Below are 18,901 nucleotides of genomic sequence, written 5' to 3'. Positions count from 1 at the left end.
ATATAACATTACTGTAGGAGGCAGAGCCTTTGCAAGACTCTCGACTGAGACAAGAAGTTCAGCATCACCTCAGATTCAGGAGGAAGTGATCCAATTCGAGCTGGGAGGTGCTGTGACTCTAACTTCCTTTTTTTTATTGCACTGTTCTCAGAATGGCAAAGTGCTAATGAAATCTGTACATTTTGGAGTAAAAACGCCCTTATGAAAACATTTCTAGACACGAAGAAGAACTGCGATCCTTTCAGGGTATAAACTGAATGTTTTAAAGTGTATTCAACTCCAAAGATCCAGTATGATGCAGAGGGATTGATTCTAGTGCTTCATTTTACATTGCACAAAATGTTTTCAAACATCTTGAAATCCGAGTCCTGCATGGCTTTTGGGAAGTTCATAGTATTAATAGGAGGCCAATTCAGAAATAATATATGTAAAGTAGCCTAAAAAAATATCTATATATATATAAAAAATAAGTATTACTTTTGTGACCCACTTCACATTATGCCTCTGCAGTTTGTAAATAAAGTACTGGCCCTTTAAATGGGTAAAATGCTGAGCTATGAGCAAAGGATGAAACATTATTGTGCCTCCACTTCCTGTCTTATTTCCTCTAGTGCTCAGAAAGAACCTGACACAATATACTTCTTCATTCAGTTTAGTAAATCCCTGTCTTTCAGTTGATTGAACCGGGTGATAATTTGCACCCAGTCATCAGTATGAATGATCTGACACATGATCTAATCTACATTCTTGGAAGACAGGAAATGACTTAGGAAAAAAAGTTGACCACAAAAGTAAACTTACTCTGGCTTTCTTGTACATTTTGTTCTTCAAGTAGCTGAACGTCCGGCTCACTTTGGTGGTACTTTTTTCAAATTCTCCTCTTAAAGGTCCAGGTTCCTCCTCTGTGATGCTAAAAAACAAGATATAAAGGCATGAATTGCTGTGCTTCCAGTGGTTCCAGAAATGTCAATATGAAATGAGCCAAAATATTAATAGGCGTCTTACCTGTATCCCATTGATCTGGTGGTACTGGTGAACGATGTCATGCCTACAAACACAATGATGGAGTCAAATTAGCATCCGCAACAACAAACAGCCTCCATCGCCCCGTGGTGGAGCCTGATTTACGTACACATGCAAAACTGGCTTTTTGAAAAAGAGTTCTGATTGGTTAAGCAATTGACCAGATTAAAAAGACTCTGTGTGATTATCATATTCAATTTATATCATCAAATCATATTTAGTTGCATGTATAGGGGAAACATGATATATTAAAAATAGTAAAATTCATTAAAATAAAAACTAAAATAAAACAAAATGTTTACATGCGTGGTTTTGTCTGCTCTAATAATTTTTTATGTGATTATAAATATTTAGCTAAAAATTCAATTAACAACAGTAATCGTTTAAAATAAAATAAAATAAAATGTTTTTATTTTATTTTATTTTTTAATGTATTTTTTTACCAAAACTGAAATTAATTTTTTCATGAAAACCAAAACTAAAAATGCAATTTTGGTCATTAAATTTGGGTAATTAGGTAATGAACACAGAATGTTTTTCAGGGTGTCATGTTGTCATTAAATTATAAAATAAACCATTCTCTTAATATTTCAGCTGAACAAATTGTACATATTTCAAAATATTTTGGATATTTTAATTTATTTTTGGGTTTTGTATAAATGTTGGATGGATGGATGGATGGAAGGAAGGATGGATGAATGGAAGGATGGATGGATGGATGGATGGATGGATGGATGGATGGATGGATGGATGGATGGATGGATGGAAGGAAGGATAGACAGATACAAACAAAATGTGTCATTAAAGAAATGCTAACAGCATCGTTTCTGTCAATAATTTCAGCCAAAACTAAAAATTAGTTTTGATCGCATGTTTTTGGTTGCACTCTTTTATTTTATGAAGGAAAAGACAGTTGAAAACTGTTCCAGAAAATGTATTGGTCTATAAGAGGGATGGGCTTCAAAGGAAGGGGGCATATTTAATCTATCTCTACATCTACTGTTCTGTGAATCACAGGACATCATCTAGAGACGAGACTCTGGAGGTTACTATGCTGAGGATGCCATTATCCTGAAGATCCTACTGCAACTTACTTATGACGTCCTCCTCATCACTAGATGAAGAGCTGACAGTAAAGACACTTTTAGATTTGGGGAGGAGCGGAGAGAGGTTGAAGGTAAAAGAGATCTGCCTCTTTCGCCGAATCCTTCCTATTGCAGGCCGCATCGGGGATGGAAAAATCAGAGCAAGTACTTAATAAACCAGATGATTTATGGCCTGAGAAATGGGTGGAGGATCACTAACACAAACCAGATGAAGAAAACTAATTATGTTATACTGTTACCACCTGTACTCTACCTCTAAAACAAGGAATTAATACGATGTTTCCAGTACAAAATCTGTTGTATAATCGATCCACAGAAGCCAGGGACTGGTAATAAAGCAGCTTTACTTACCATCTATGTCCCGTTGGCTGATGGAAAGCATAGATACTGATTTTTTGAGGGGGAGGGTCACAGAGGGACCACTGCGTCTGAACTGATGGTACTTCCTCGATTTCTGAAATCACAAACTCAGATGCTCAGTGCTTAAGGTAAGTGCGTGGAAACATACTGCTCACTACTTTTTCCACCTAAAGTGCAAAACAGAGTGCTAGGGATTGTTAACTGTTTTTTGCTCAGGTTGTTTTATGTTGGCTTCAAGAACCATTTCAAATGGTTTGTGTATTTTAACCCAAATGTTACAATTCGGAGACTCTTGTCTTACCTGTTCAGCTGGACTGCTGCATTCTCCCAAATCGGACTCGGGACCTTCTTCTGTGAGGGACTTCAGTGAGCCCCTCTCCTCACTCTCCTGCCTCTGAACCCCTCTCTGATCCCCGGACGAATCTCCGGACTGCGGTATCCAACGTTTGCCATCCTCAATCCCTGCTGCTAGACCCTCCAAACTATAACTACAACAGAACACATCATAAAGAGCTCAGTTACCCTATGAAAGAATTATTAAATAATTAAAAAGAAAACAAATTATAAATAAATATAAAAAATAATGCAATTATTGTTAATAAATAAACAAATAAAAAAAAAAAAAAAAAATATATATATATATATATATATATATATATATATATATATATATATATATATATATATATATATATATATATATATATATATATAAATATAAATATATATATTTAAAAAAAATAAAAGTTTATAAAAATAGTGTATGAAAACAAAAAAGAAAGAAAGAATTTTGAGAGCCGTCTTATTTAAAGCAATAGAAATAAAAGCAAAGCTGTGAAGTACATGCTGTTTTGTACTTGCTGATCATCATGTCTAATATTTCCAAAACTATCCGGAGAACTCTGGACTTTCACACATCTGTCCTTCATTATTTTTAAATCACTTCAAAATAAATAATGTTTTTACATGGTTTCCTTTTCACCGTAAAAGGCATAGGCATGTGTCTGTGTGCGGTGTACTACTGACCAACCAGATGCAAAATATGCAAAGCGGACACTGCACTACACCCAACACAGATGTATCCACACTAAAAATGCATTACTTATTATTATACAATATGATCACTTTTAGAAAATAACTATGATGCGCAGCTACTTAAATACTGCCATAAAATTAAAACACTTCTTGGGAAATCATCAGAAAGTACTAAAAGTGCAGTATCAAAATGTAGCTGGGTGGTCTGAGACTATACAAAGCTAACAGGTTTAGGATATTTCTTTAAAGTCTAGTATTTGAAAATAGTGAATTTCCCCAACAGAATGGCTGCTGTTAGTACAAGACACCAAGACCTTTTCTCAGAAGCAATGTCATATACAAAACACAAGCTCAAAGCAGCACAGTGAAGAGCACAAGAGCAAACCAAGGCAAATGGAGAAGTGTTTTGGGATGCTAATATATACACAAGCATGTATTCCACATTCAAACCACAAAATAAATTAAAATAAAAAACTCACTTACCTAAGAGAAATAAAAAACAAAACCATACTCTATGAAAACAATATATATATAGTTGCTAGATTTTTTTTTCAAATGTGAAAATTTTAATTACATATAGGTCACAATTATTGTAAACCTAAAAATAAATACAAAAATTTCATAGTAAAAACAAAATGGAATTTAATATTTGACTTTAATTGCTGTAACCTGCTGTAGTCTTGCCAAATCAATACAATTTTACATTTCAGTGAAACATTCTGAAGCAGGTTTGTTACAAACATCCTCTTACCTGACATTTGGACCAGTTACGAGAACAACAATATTAGTCATCATGTAACGATAAACAAAAAAAAGCTACAACAAAAACTACACAGAAAAAAACAGCTCCTCTAATTATCTCGGCAGCAACACATCGAACCTTTAGAAGCCATCATTTCTCTAAACTTTACCGAGGCGACTGAAGCAGCACAGAATAAGGCCTAAACAAACGCTTCACTTTGCTCTGACAAACAGGTAATGCAAATGATGATGCAAAAGCTCTTTGTGCTAGTTTAGAGGGGTTGGCTCTTCGGTTGGATTTACAGGAAGCTTGCACACAAAGCAGTACCTGATGAGCTCTCTAATTTCTTCCAGTTCTCGACAGGGTTCACTGGGGCACCAGCTCAGACTGACCGAAAAAAAGGGGCACCAGTGGGCACAAACCAGTTAGAGGGTTAGTAGAATGGAAAAATGAGCATTTATTCAGTGAACAGTTTGTTGAAAGTTACTGGGTAGATTATTGCACTCAGATAGAGCACAACAGCAGGGTTCCAGAAGTTCAAATCCTATTCATTTTGTATTTTTTTATAGAATTTTTATTTATTGGTTTTGTTTAGGTTTTTTTTTTTTTTTTTGGGGGGGGGGTGTATATATATATATATATATATATATATATATATATATATATATTAGTGCTGTCAAACAATTAATCATCGCATCAAAAAAAAAAAACACATAACGTGTGTATAGTGTGTACATTATGTATATAAATACAAACACATGACGGTATATATTTAGGAAAAATATGTAATGTTTATTCAATTACTATTAAATTATTATAAATATATTTATACATAATATAAAATATAAAAATATTCATACATAAATGTATAAACTCATGAAAATATTTTCAAAATATATACTTTGTATTTTTATCTATGCATAACAAATATACACAGTACACATACATATATTATGTAAACAAAAACTTTTATTTAAGATGTGATTAATCGCAAATAATCATTTGACAGAAATAATTAATGAATAAATAAATAAATAAATAAATAAATAAATAAATGGAAATTGATATATAAATATTTTTTTTTGTTTTTATAAAAAATGAATAGACAGACAGACAAATGCTGTAGATAGTATGGAAATGAATAAATTCATATAAAATATACTAAATATGTTTAATACAAAATTAAAAAAAATATTTAATACATACAAAATTTACAAATTATAAAAATAAATACATTTTAAATAAATGTATGAATTATACAATAAATAATTCAAATAAAAAAAGAGAAGTACTGTTACTTAACTGTACGTAAAACTATGGAGAAAATGTATTTATTACTTTATTACTTCTGGCAAATATTTATTTATTTTAATACACATTTACTTTTTAAACCAAATAAACCAGTTTTAACTGCCAATACCTCAGTACTGTGATTTCTGGGATGCATGGAAATGGGAATCACTGTTGTGCTCTATAAGGATTTCAGATACTAATGCACTTCTCAAAATACTCAAGAATATAAAAGAAAACGGGATACCTTCTTCGGTAAAACACAGGCTTTTCCTCTCCTGCACTTCGTACAGAACTGTAATGGAAAGATGATGAGAGGAAATATGAGATATTTAATCTACTACGACTATAATAAGAGTCTCTGAAAGGTCAAAGTGAAACTAGTAAAGTATGAAACGTGAATTCAAATGAGTAACAGAGGGAAGAGCGGGGTGAGAACGACTGCAAAGACATGAGGGTGTCATATGATGGAGAAGTTTGAGCGACGTCATTCTCAGAGCAAGGCATGCTTTGGTGTGTTGGGTTTAAAGTGTTAAAGCATTATTATTCAGTGTGTACTGAGAGAGTGTGAATTCAGAGCCTCAAAACCTGAAAACCCAAACACAATTTGGGCAGTTGTCTGTGAAAAGATGTACATTTCCATCATATTCATTTACCATATTGCTCTAGCATTTACAAATGGATTACAAATCCCTTTTTTAAAAAGATTTGGCAACACTTTACTTATTTACGCACATACATTTACACTACCATTCAAAAGTTTGGGACCAGGAATTGTGTTTAAATAAATTAATACTTCTATTCAGCAAGAATGCATTCAACTGATCAGATGGGATGGTCAAGACGCTTATAATGCTAAAAGATTTCCATTTCAAATAAATGCTGCTCTTTTACTTTTAAAGTATCACATTTCTACAAAAAATATGCATCTAGACTTCTATTTCAAGATGCATAATTATAAATGAAAATTATTCTTGAGCAGCAAATCAGCATATTAGAATGATTTCTGAAGGATCATGTCACATTGAAGACTAAAAATTCAGCGTTTTAATCACAGAAATAAATTACATTTTTAAATATATTGAAATTAACAACAGGTATTTTCAACTTAAATAATATTCCACAATTTTACCACTTTTTGCTGTATTTTTAAACAAATAAATACAGCCCCTGTGAGAATAAGAGGCTTTTAGCAAAAGCATTTAAAAAAATCTCATCGACCCCAAAACTTTGAATTGTAGTCTGTCTGTATATCATATGTTAGTACCAATAAGACATCTTCATCTTGCATTGCAACATTATGACAACTAAGCATGACTAAAAAAATAAAATAAAAATAAAATAAATATTTTTCTTAAGAATTATCTTATAATATTTAATTATCATTATTAATTAAATCCAGTATTTTAAATACTACTTTGATGTTTAAATATACAATTTTCTAAATATTTTCGAATTCATATATTAAATAATGCACTGAGAGTCAGTTTTCACAGAGCAGAAAGTATGCATGGTCCTAATAAAAACCATGAAGTCAGGTACCTGCGCTGGTTCATCTCTTCTTCCCCTCCCTGGTTCTTCCCAGGACCCCAGCTGTGTCTGCGGAAGGGAGAGAGCGAGCGTACGGTGGGCAGCGGCCCCTCTGTTAAGCTGTCTTTGGCCTCCTCTTCCGCCTCCCCTCCGTGCCGCACCTCCTCTGAGCTCTCGGCCGAGGAGCTGGGATGGCCCACGCTGGCCGTGTCGTCTGTGGAGGAGCAGGAGACGGACACCTCGCTCGTGCTGTCGCCTCCCCCTACTGCCTCCTGCCTCTGAGCAAGAAACAATCAGACACACAAATGAACAAATACGGTTTTGTTCAGACAGATGAAAATTACTCAGCAAAGTGCTACAGTGCTACAAAACCTGGATTTGTCTGAATGATTAACGGACAGTATGCAAAAGAAAAAAAAATGGTTCAACTTAAACAACTATGGTAGTTATGCTGCCAAAAATGTCATTACAAGTAATCAAGTATATAATTTTTTTTTTTTTTAAGTGTATCACAGTGTGACAGGAAGAAAATATTTGAAAAGATTTTATGTTCTTTATGATAGAACTATGCTGATTCTATCGCTATTATTTATATACCATTCAAAATTTAGAAATTTTGTTTCGTGCTTTTGTCATTTTTATACATTTCTTTATACAACTTTAATTTATTTTTTTAATTCAGTTAAATTCAGATTTAGTCAACTTATTTTATTTCATTTAGATCCCAAAGCAACATTTCACATTTTTGTTCAAGTTTGTTGTAAGATTTTAATCTAAGATTCAAACTTTGTTTTTGTCACATGAAATAAAGATGCTCATATTCTTTAAAAGCTTGAGATTTAGATTACAATAATATATATATGTAAGTTATTACATTTTACATTAGCTTTATTTCATTTAACAAAAACAATTTTCGATAGTTTGTGTATTAGTTAATAACAACACCAATCGTGAAAAAGATTTGCATAAATAACAAGCAGATTTTTGTGGGGGTGGGGGTGTATTTCTAATTAACTTTAATTTATTTTTAATTCAGTTTTAGTAATTTTAGTATTTCAATATTTAATTTCAGTTAACAGCAAAACCAACCTTTCAAATTTTCATTACATTTTTTTATGTTTACCTTTTTAATCTAATAATTATATTTTATTTCAGGTATATTTCAGTTAAAGAAAATTAGTCGGAATACTTTTAGTTAACAATAAGAAAGCTAATCCTGAATCCACAACCTGACCTTATATTGATTAACTTTTGAATTATACATAAAATTTTATACTGAAAAAAAATAGACTAAAGACTAAAGTTTGCATTGACAAAAGAGGGTGCAAAATGTCAAACACAGAGCAATAATATCATTGCTTTATTAGCGTTTTGATTTTTTTTCCTCACATTTGATCAATAACACTCACTCCTGTCTGACTCCTACAGTGCACATCTGTTTCCCTCAGACTTGTGTGCATCTCTCACACTGCTGTCTGTCACTTTAAAGTCAAAAGTATGTCACTGAATCATCAGAAGGCTGAAATGAATCTGCTAGACTGACCGAGACGTCTACACACCAACACACACTCAGAGACTCCTAATTTTCATCCATCCAGGCATCCTGTGACACACACAGATCGTAACCTATGATCTCCAAAACCTAAACTTAAAGCAGTGGTGAGGTTTTGATGAGTCTATTGTGTCAAGCGCTGGTGCCATGAGAGACAAGGGGAAGAGGATTTGAGCTTCTGACACACACTGAGGTTTTTGTCAGAGCTCTGGGGGGATGAAAGCCCTCTATTCATGTGCCCCTGCAACAGCTTCTATCGAGCATGTGTGCGAGGAAGCAGAGGGGGTGGTTTATAAGTGTGTGTGTGTGTGTGAGCGTGCAAGAGGTTTAAAAGGGTTCTAGAGAACTTACAACCATGTGACCCAGTGGAAAAAAAACCCTCCGGTGGATTTTAACATTTAGGTGTCCTAAAAATCACCAACAAAAAAACCCAGACCTGGTGTCACATGAACACAAAAATATGACCAATTCAGCGTGCATCATCGGATATGTATCATAATGCATTATGTGGTTATTAGTGTTTTTTGTATAATTGTTTTTTTTTTAAGCAAGGGTTTAAAACTGGGGTTCACAAATGGGTGCACTTTACAGAGAGAGATCAAACAAAATAAAATAAAACAAAACAAAATTAAATTAAATTAAATTAAATTAAATTAAATTAAATTAAATTAAATTAAATTAAATTAAATTAAATTAAATTAAATTAAATTAAATTAAATTAAATTAAATTAAATTAAATTTAAACATACATAAATACATACATACTGAATTTCTCATTATTACTCTTGTATTCTTTATTCTTAAGACTGGTCCAAAATCGTGATATTAATCACAACCATTTTATTTCGATTGTTTTATTGTTTTATAGTACTGTAATGCTGAGTAGAAACAGACCTTTTTATATATACTGTAAAATGCTAAAAATATGTTTTTAAATATTATTTGAAAAGCTTTTCTTTTTTATTAATTTACAACATATACAGTCCTTGCAAAAGGATCATCGTATTATCAAAAAACATTTGATAAGGAATCGCTTTTATTATTCCTCATACTTAAAGTTAGGGACTTTTCAAAGCTCTTATGCATGAGTCATTCTGCACATTCTGCACAGACATGGATGAAACCGCAGATCATGCAGCTTGTTGTGCCCTATTATTTTTTTAAGCGAGCAGACTACATTTTTTATTGGTGGACCAGAAAAAATAAGATTTAAAAATGTAAAAATGAATCAAAAAAAAAACCGTATAATAATAAAATAAAATAAATTAAAATAAAACTTAAGCAGTAAGCAACCACATAACAATCCCCAATGTGGCAAACAACTAATCTTTCTCTCACCTTTCTGAAGATGTTGTCTTCTCCAGTGTCGGGACTGAGAAATCCATCTGTATCGCTTCCTGAGTCTCGAAATGTGACCGTTTCTGAATTGCAAGTGTGAAACTCAGGATACTGTGAACTTTCTGCAACAAACACACAGTTTTACACAATGACAGATCAATGTACTATAAAAAGCTGTGCAAAAAAAAAAAAAAAAAAGATTGTTTATCCAGTTAAAATCAGTCATAACTGTCTCTTACTAAAGCCTTGTGTCCTCTTAAACAAAACATGCGATTTCCTCTTCAGAACAGATCTTTGTACAACAGCACATGTATTCACGACAGCGAAGTCTGACAGTCTTCAGAAGAAATGTATCTGATGCATCTGTCAGTACCATACCGTCGCGTGGGTAACAAAACCATATCACGTGGGAGACAAAACCATCACGATAAGCCTCAACAGATTCCATCACCTAGAAAAATACCGCCTGTTTCCCTTCCTCTCTCACTTTCACTTTCATCTAGTCATTCAAAGTGCAGCACACTCTCTGTGTAAGTGTAGAGAGTCAGAGAAGAGCTGGGATCAGCACTCGGAGATCTGTCACGAGAGTGTGAGCTTTGTCAGCTGTCACACAACACACAGGTGGCTCCATGTTTTGGGATGTGAAAGAGGGACCGCCACAGCTGCCCTTTCTCTACATGTGTCAATGCTGGAGTAAAAGCAAACGTCATTAGCTCAGCTGCAGATAAACAACTGACAACATAAACACAGGTCATGACAGGCCTCTGAGAAGAAAGTCAGCTTATCGTATCTATATATAGTCCCAGGGATATTTCAGTATTTTTATTCATATGTCCCAGTACTTGGAAACTGTAAACATTATGGCTCTGCTGCTTTTAAACATTGAAAAATAAAATAAAATAAAAATACTTTTTGCATGTTAATGAAAGTAGAAAAGTAAAAAATATTTTATATGTAAAAAAAAAAAAAAAAAAATGTCTCTTGTCCCAGTACTTTGAAACTGTAAACATTGTGGCTCTGCTGCTTTTAAATGAAATAAAATAAAATAAATATACTTTATTTGCATGTTAATAAAAGTAGAAAATGTAAAAATATATATTTTTTAGAACATTAGTAAATGACGAAAGTTACGAAAATGTAAATTCAATATTTAAAATATTTATTAAATTTGTGATGAATCTTGAACCATGAAATTAGAATGACATTTCACATGAATAATGATAAAGAGCTATTATTAATATCCACACACACATACACATATATATATATATATATATTTTTTTTTTTTTTGCAGTTTAAATTAAAAGTAAACAATACATTTTTTATAAATAGATAAATAAATAATACATTACAATAAAACAATTGTTAATGAAAATTTTTACTTTAAATAAAATGCTAAAATATTTATATATATATATTTTATGATGGTTTTAAAAGCACTGCACTGACAAAACTGAATCCATGCAACTATATTGCAACATTGTTAAATGTTGTAAAAATGTTTGACGCTTGCAAAGAAGCGATTTATAAATCTCAACCCACTTCCTACATTTACAAAAAAATAGCAGTGATAGGTGATAAGCTGATATGTGTTAAAGCTGTGAGTTCAAGACGATCCAGTCAAAAGAGTCTAACTGGAAAAAAGCAAGCTATGGCCACTTATGTTCACAATAAGTGAAAAAACAAACAAAAAAACTAAACCTTTCTGTAACACTACTGTTGTGTTAAAGGTATTCAGAATAGTTCATAGTTACAAATACAGATAAACAATGTCATCATGCTCCTCTATACAAGCACTTGTGATGACCATCATCTGCTCCTTGTGCACCGCACAATTCCTCATAATTCATGAGGAACCTCAAAATGAAACCTCTCTGGGAATCTAGCCAATCATAACAGAAGTCATTTACATTCTGTATAGAATTCTTAAAAGGTATGAAAACCAAAACAACCCTTTCAATTCTAATGGACAGAGAGAGGGTGGAAATGTTTTTGTACAAGTAACCGTGGCTAAACTGTATACTGCCTACACAGAAACCCTCCTAACAGTCAAGGAAGTAACACACACGCCACACAAAACACTGCTCATCACATGAAGCACATGAGCAATGTGATTCACAAATGAATCGGAGAGAAAATGACGTTCACATTTTACAACTTACAACATAAGCTCAAAGAATAAAATAAAAGCAGTTTGATATATTTAAAAAAATGGACAGCTTAAAACAATTGTTTGCTATCAAAACTTTGGTAACACTTTAAAATAAGGTCACATTGTTAATGGATTAACTAAAATGCATTATCAATGAGCAGATTATTTGTTACAGTGCTTTGTTTACAAACAAAAAAATACTGTTTATTGTTACTTCATGTCAGTTAAGATACATTAAAAAATATTAACTGCCACAACTTGTATTTTATTTTAATAAAATCATAATAAATGTTGAAATGAACCTCAAGTATGATTAATAAATGCTTTAGAAGTATTTTTTATTGTTAGTTTGTTAACTAATGCAGTAACCTAATGTTAACAAATTATTATTGTACTGTAGTGTTCTCAAAAGTTTTTTTTTTTTAATAAAATAAAAAAAAGTTATCATAATTTAGATATTTTTATGTTTTTAAGTCTTATGCTCACCAAGGCTGCATTTTTTTTTTTTGAAATACAGTGAAAACATGAATATTTTAAAATATTGTTACAATCGAAAATAATATATAATAATATTTAAATACATATTTTAACATTTTGATTACGGCAAAATTTTATTTTCAGCATCCATTACATCCTTGTCACATGATCCTTCAAAAATCATTCTAATATGCTAATTTGCTGCTAAACAAACATTTGTTATTTATCAATGTTGCTACACTATCATTCAAAAGTCTGGGGTAACAAAAAAATAATTATTATTATTTATACAGCAAGGTTTTTCACATGAATGATGATTAAGAACCATTATTTATAATTTTGTACCAATAATAATAACTGAGCAGCGGATTAGCACATTAGAATGATTTCTGAAGGATCATGTGACACTGAAGACTGGAGTAATGATGCTAATATTGACATGCTAAAATTAAACCCTGCTAGGTATATTAATAGTATTGATTTACATAACCGACAACATGACCTGAAGGAAGTGTGATCTTACCTGTGGATAAGCTGTGTCTCTTCTGGGAATCACTGGAACTCACTGTGTCTTTGTCTCTGTGGATCTGGGGACAGAAAGAGGAAGATATGGTCTTGTGCATGTGACTGTATGAACGAAAAAAGCTCTCTGATACATTCGAAGTAAATATAAACATCAGACTGCATGAAAAATTTGATGAGTTTTTTATTTTTTCATTGCAGAAAAGGGCAGTGTAACGGAGTGTTTCTATTGAATGCATGAAGCAAAAGGGAAACAGATGCAGCAGCTTTGCTCACACGTGCTCAGAGACTGCAGCATATATGAGTTTAGAGCTCAGTCTGTGGTTTGTGGACACCATAACAGCTGCATCTCACTCATCACAGACCACACAGCACCTCACACCGGCCCTGAGGGACGACGGCGGCTTCAGCCATCAGGATCCAGTGTTCACAAACAAACTAAGGCTGGCTGGATTCGAACCAATTATAAAACCCAGCTTAAGATAAGATAAGATAAAAGATAAGCTAAGTTTGAGTCTGGTGTAAAATAAATAAAAACAGGCAGTCAACTCACTCCCTTAATAAAAAGTTAAGTTTAATTTTAAAAAGGCATTTATGGAAATAAATAAATACTAACGGGTGATATTTTGAAAGCATCTTTAAGAATGTTTTGAAAAAAATCAGTTTTTTTTATCATATACCATAATTAAAATATATATATATATATATATATATATATATATATATATATATATATATATATAAAAAGTGTGATTATGAATACATTTAGTTTTATGTTATAGCTTGTTGTAGTAACTGGGAATAACGAACTAAAGAAAATGTAGCATTTAATGAAACAAAATTCTAGCAAATATATATATATATATTTTAAATCATTGTCAAACCATAAACAATGGTAGCCAGTAAAAAAAAATAAAAATTGTTGCACTCTTTAAAATAATAATTATTTTTTTAAAAAAACTGTTCCTTAACCAAGTATGGTCCATTTTTTAAGAAATTAATTATTTTATTCTAGCATTAAATAAATAAATAACTAAATAAATAAATTGTAATGGGGACATCTTGCTGTTTAGGGAACTCTGAAGTATTCCGGTTCCCTGTTTTCAACATTGATAATAATAAGAATCTTTAGCAGCAAATCAGAATATTAAAATTATTTTTGAAGTTTCACATAGCACTGATGACTCAATTAAGCTGAAAATTCAGATTTGACGACAGGAATAAATTACATTTTAATATTTATATTAAATTAGAATAATTAAAACTTTAGAATTTTTCTAAATATGACCGTTTATGTCATACTTTTTCATTAAATAATTACAGCCTGAATGAGAAAAATATTTTCAAAAATATTTTTGAACGCTCATGTATATGAACTTAATCGTCTTTTATCACATTGCAGATGTAAAAGCTCTGAGAGGGAATGAGTTTTGCCATTCTTAATTCGTTTTAAGCAGATCAAAAGACAAAGCAGTCCTATTACAGTTCACATATAGCTTGGTGGTTGGTGCTAAAAAAAAAAAAAAGTCTCAGCAATCTATTGTATCATCAATACCATACTTTATTTTTCAAAGTCTACTTTCAGTCTGTATTATACTAAAGAAGCCCAATAATGCCATGCATGCTTGCCTACTATATGTCAGCTTTTGATCTGAGGCACTGAAAGGGTGAATACATACAGTCTACTGGAAATGTTTACACAGATCTCAAGTTACGGTCAGTACTTCTACTGAACAGAAACCTGTACAAAGCTCCCACAATAGAAAGCCTGTATTAAAGCGACCTGCACCGCTGATGGTTATTCACTCGGCTGGAAAGCTCTTTCGCCTTTGTTATAACCCAGCTACAGGGTCACACAGGTGATGCAAGATCGGACGGGGGAGAAAGACGGTCAACAAAGGATCCCTAGAGGGAGGGATTACAGGAGGAAAACGTGAGGAACCAGAGAAATGGCTTCTGATTTGAGCCAAGAGGAGTTCACGTTTCCATCCTAGCCAGGGACTAATTATGTTCACACCCTCAAAAAACCAAGCGGTCGTGCACAGTTTTAAAGCCATTAACAATGCACAACGCTGCATTGATGATCATGTCCATGCCAGGCCTCAGACTGTCCACTGTGTACCTCTGAGAAGGCTATGCTTATGGAGAACACTGTCACCCGTTGTGCCGAACACAAGCCCTGCCTACAGACGGGCCGGAGAGCACAAACACGCACTCTTTGGGTTATTTGTACAGCAGTTCCAATCATAGTGTGTGCTGTTATCACAAAAAACCAAAAGAGATTAAAGAGATTATAAATGAAAAGAGCTGTATTGTTTAGGCATAAGCGGTAGAAATACAGCTGTAAGATTGTGACCGAGTCCGACAAAGGTTTGTTTAAATTTAAAGTGTGCGATATGTTTTCACTGGATGAATTAACTATTTCTTCACACTAAACTCAGATCCATTTGTCCAGGGGAGTCAAACATGGCATGTACAGAGATCATCAAATGTGCAAGTTTTAATAGTATATACAGACGCATCTAAAACAAAATTAGCATATTGTGAAAAAGTTCCTTTTCTTGTTTGTGTAACATTTCAAAAAGCGAAACTTGCTAGATTCATTACATGTACAGTTAAACATTTTAAAAGCTTTTTTTGTTTTAATTTTGATGATTATTGCTTACAGGTCATGAAAGTCAAAAATCCAGTTTCTCAAAATATTAGAATATTTCCTAAGATCAATAAAAAAATTTAAAAAAAGGATTTGCAAAACAGAAACGTTCAAGCTCTTTAAATTATGTTCATTGCACTCAGTACTTGGTAGGGGCTCCTTAAGCACAAACTCCAGCATCAGTGAGGTGTGTGGCATTGAAGCGATCAGTCTGTGGCACTGCTGAGGCACTAATGAGCCTTCAGCTCGTCTGTTTTGTTAAATCGACTATTTCTCTTTCTCTTAAAAATATCCAATAGAATCCATTTCTCCTTAGCCCAGGTGAGATGCTTCTGACGATGTTTCTGTTTCAGAAGTGTCTTGGTATCTCTTTTCCAAAAGACTGCCGATTGTGGTGACTCTTGATGCACTGACTTCAGCTTCAGTCCACTCCTTGTGAAGCTCTCAAAAAAAAATTATTTGGCTTGTTAGACCGTATTCTCAAGCTTGCGGTCATCCCTGTTGCTTGTGCACCTTTTCCTACCCAATTTCTTCCTTCCAGTCAACTTTGCATTTAATATGCTTGGATACAGCACTCTGTGAGCAGCCACCCCTTTCAGTAATGACCTTCTGTGACTTACTCTCTTGGTGGAGGGTGTCAATGATTGTTTTCAGTCTGCAGTCTTCGCCATTATTCTGGTTTCAAAGAACAAGAGAAATCCAGAATTTATACTTTAAGGATGGTCATTTAATGACACTCAAATGTAAATATTCTAATAATTTAGAGCTGTAAGCGCTAATCATCAAAATTATTATTATTATTATTATTTTAATAGTACTAGGTGAAATTGTTTTTGGCAAGCAAAGTTGGTTTTTTGTAGTTGGTCACCAGGTTTGCACACACCTCAGGAGGGATTTTGGTTCACTCCTCTTTACAGATCCTCTATAAATCCTTAAGGTTTCTTGGCTGTTGTTTGGCAACTCGAAGTTAATTGCTCCAACAGTTGTCTCCTTCTCACCAAGCTTCTTGCTGATGGTCTTGTAGCCCATTCCAGCCTTGTGCAGATCTACAGTCTTGTCTAGATACAGATTGTGTGGACAGGTGTCTTATATACCTAACGAGCTGAGGAGTAACTTCTTGAAGTGACATGACTAATCTGATTTCCTTATGGGCACATAACCAATCTGTGGGAGCCAGAATTTTTGCTGGTTGGTAGGGGATCAAATAATTATTTCACTCACTAAAATGCAAATATAATGTGTTTTTTTTTCTGGATTTTTTGGTTGGAATTCTGTAACTATCAATTAAAATAAACCTACCATAAAAATTACAGAACCTTTGTTTCTTTGTAAGTGGGCAAAATTACAAAATCAGCAGGGGATCAAATAAATATTTTCCCCACTGCATTTAAGAAAAATTTCATGTTTATATATTAAATATATTTATATATATTATAAAATATAATAACATAAATATATAAATGTATATTAATGTAAATGTTTTAAAAATATATAGTTTTTTTTATTAATAAAATACAGTAAATTTGCAATTTAAAACAACTGTTTTCTATTTTAATATACTTCAAAATATAAATTATTGCTTTGACGCAAAGCTGAATTTTCAGCATCATTACTTCATTCTGAAATGTCACGTGAATCTTCAGAAACCATTCTAATATGCTGACCTGATTTGTTCAATACCTTTATAGAAACCAGGATACATTTATTTTTATTTTGTTTTAATGAATGTAAAGTTCAAAAGAACATTATTTATTTATAGAATAATTGCAAAAATGTAAAAGTCTTGCCACTTTTGATCAATTTTATGCATCCTTGCTGGAAAAAAGTAATAATTTCTCCCTGACCTAGAACGTTTGAGCTTTTATAGTGCTCTGTTGCATTTTAATTGTAGTAAAACAAAAACAAAAAAACTTTATTTGTAACACATTAATACTGATTCAATGTAAAAGTTTGATTGAGCAGCAGACTACAAACATTTGAGTTGGATAGGCCAAAAAGACTCCAGCTGCAGAAAATATAGCATATTTAACCTATAACACTTCATTAGACAGGGACAAATATAAAATGCAATGCAATCGCATTCATTATGTACATTAGCATAGACTTCATTTCAAAAACCAACTCTGTGAATAAAGGCTGATAAAAAACAAACCAGCTTGATCAGAGAGTAAACATTTGCATCTCTAACTGCCACAGAGCTATATGTACACAAAAGCCACAGACATTTAAATACATAAAACAAGACCGACATGAGGCACTTACACTCTTATAAAATAAAGGTTCAATACTGCCATCTATGATTTTATAAAGAAACTCTCAAATCCATAGAATATAACAATATAAAAGTTTTTTTAAAGGGCTTGTTAGATTTAATATACAGTTCTTATGAGAACTGTACACTAAAAGGTTATTTTGGGAACCAAAAATGGTTGTTCTTGGGCATCACTATTAAAATCCCATTTTAAATGTTTATTTTGGAGAGTGCATGGGAGTGTATTTATCTTCAGTTGACAATTCAAAATGCAATTTTCAAAGTCACTGAATATGTTTTATAACAAATTTGCAAAACATAATGAAACAAAAAGCATGCATGCAGAGCTGCGGTGCAACAGTTAGAACGACACATTGAGCTGTGGTGCTCATTCCAGAAAATCAGGTTTTAGGGCACGTGATGTGTCTAGATCTCTCTTTTCCTGTATTTCTCTTACCTATTGATCTATCTGTCTGTCTGTCTGTCTGTCTATCTGATAAAAACAAAAACAAAATTACATTAAACACAAATCCGCATGCTTGTCGACCACTATATTTCGTGATGCTCTAAAGAAGCTTAAAACCGCTCTCTATAACACAGGCACAAACCCTAAAATCTGCTCATAGCCAAACATGGCCCAGTGTCCCTTTCCAGAATCTGGCACTGCTGCCGTTCTCACAGCATATTTGCGGCGCTAGGGGAGAAACCAACAGGGCAATGCCAGCAGACTCTGTAGAGCGCTGAGAGCATTCAGAAGTGTACCCAATAAAAACACATCTGGTTTGAAAATGCACAAACTGTGCACTGGCCCTCGATGCATACAGTGCGAACTAAAGCTGGAATAGAAAAGCAACTGCTTCAGGATAAAAT

General features: G+C 32.9%; 1 protein-coding gene across 6 annotated transcripts in view; it reads right to left on the bottom strand.

Annotated features, from left to right (window-relative positions):
• LOC113105564 (A-kinase anchor protein 13-like) overlaps window positions 1–18,901 on the bottom strand; it is a 62,102-nt gene that overhangs the window by 16,666 nt on the left and 26,535 nt on the right. For 5 of the 6 annotated variants that reach the window (XM_026266700.1, XM_026266703.1, XM_026266705.1 and 2 more), the window contains exons 9-17: window positions 13,129–13,192; window positions 9,977–10,098; window positions 7,099–7,364; window positions 5,804–5,851; window positions 4,594–4,653; window positions 2,791–2,977; window positions 2,481–2,583; window positions 1,006–1,048; window positions 802–910 (exon numbers count right to left, since the gene is read on the bottom strand). In XM_026266700.1, the coding sequence (XP_026122485.1) occupies window positions 802–910; window positions 1,006–1,048; window positions 2,481–2,583; window positions 2,791–2,977; window positions 4,594–4,653; window positions 5,804–5,851; window positions 7,099–7,364; window positions 9,977–10,098; window positions 13,129–13,192 (1,002 nt within the window). The remainder of the gene's footprint in view (window positions 1–801; window positions 911–1,005; window positions 1,049–2,480; window positions 2,584–2,790; window positions 2,978–4,593; window positions 4,654–5,803; window positions 5,852–7,098; window positions 7,365–9,976; window positions 10,099–13,128; window positions 13,193–18,901) is intronic. The other variant, XM_026266706.1, reaches the window with a different exon arrangement.

The sequence above is a fragment of the Carassius auratus genome, chromosome 7 (genome assembly GCF_003368295.1).
Source record: "Carassius auratus strain Wakin chromosome 7, ASM336829v1, whole genome shotgun sequence".
Taxonomy (NCBI): Eukaryota; Metazoa; Chordata; class Actinopteri; order Cypriniformes; family Cyprinidae; genus Carassius; species Carassius auratus.
Note: the sequence above shows the minus strand (reverse complement) of the source record. Positions and strands in the feature narration are given on the sequence as shown.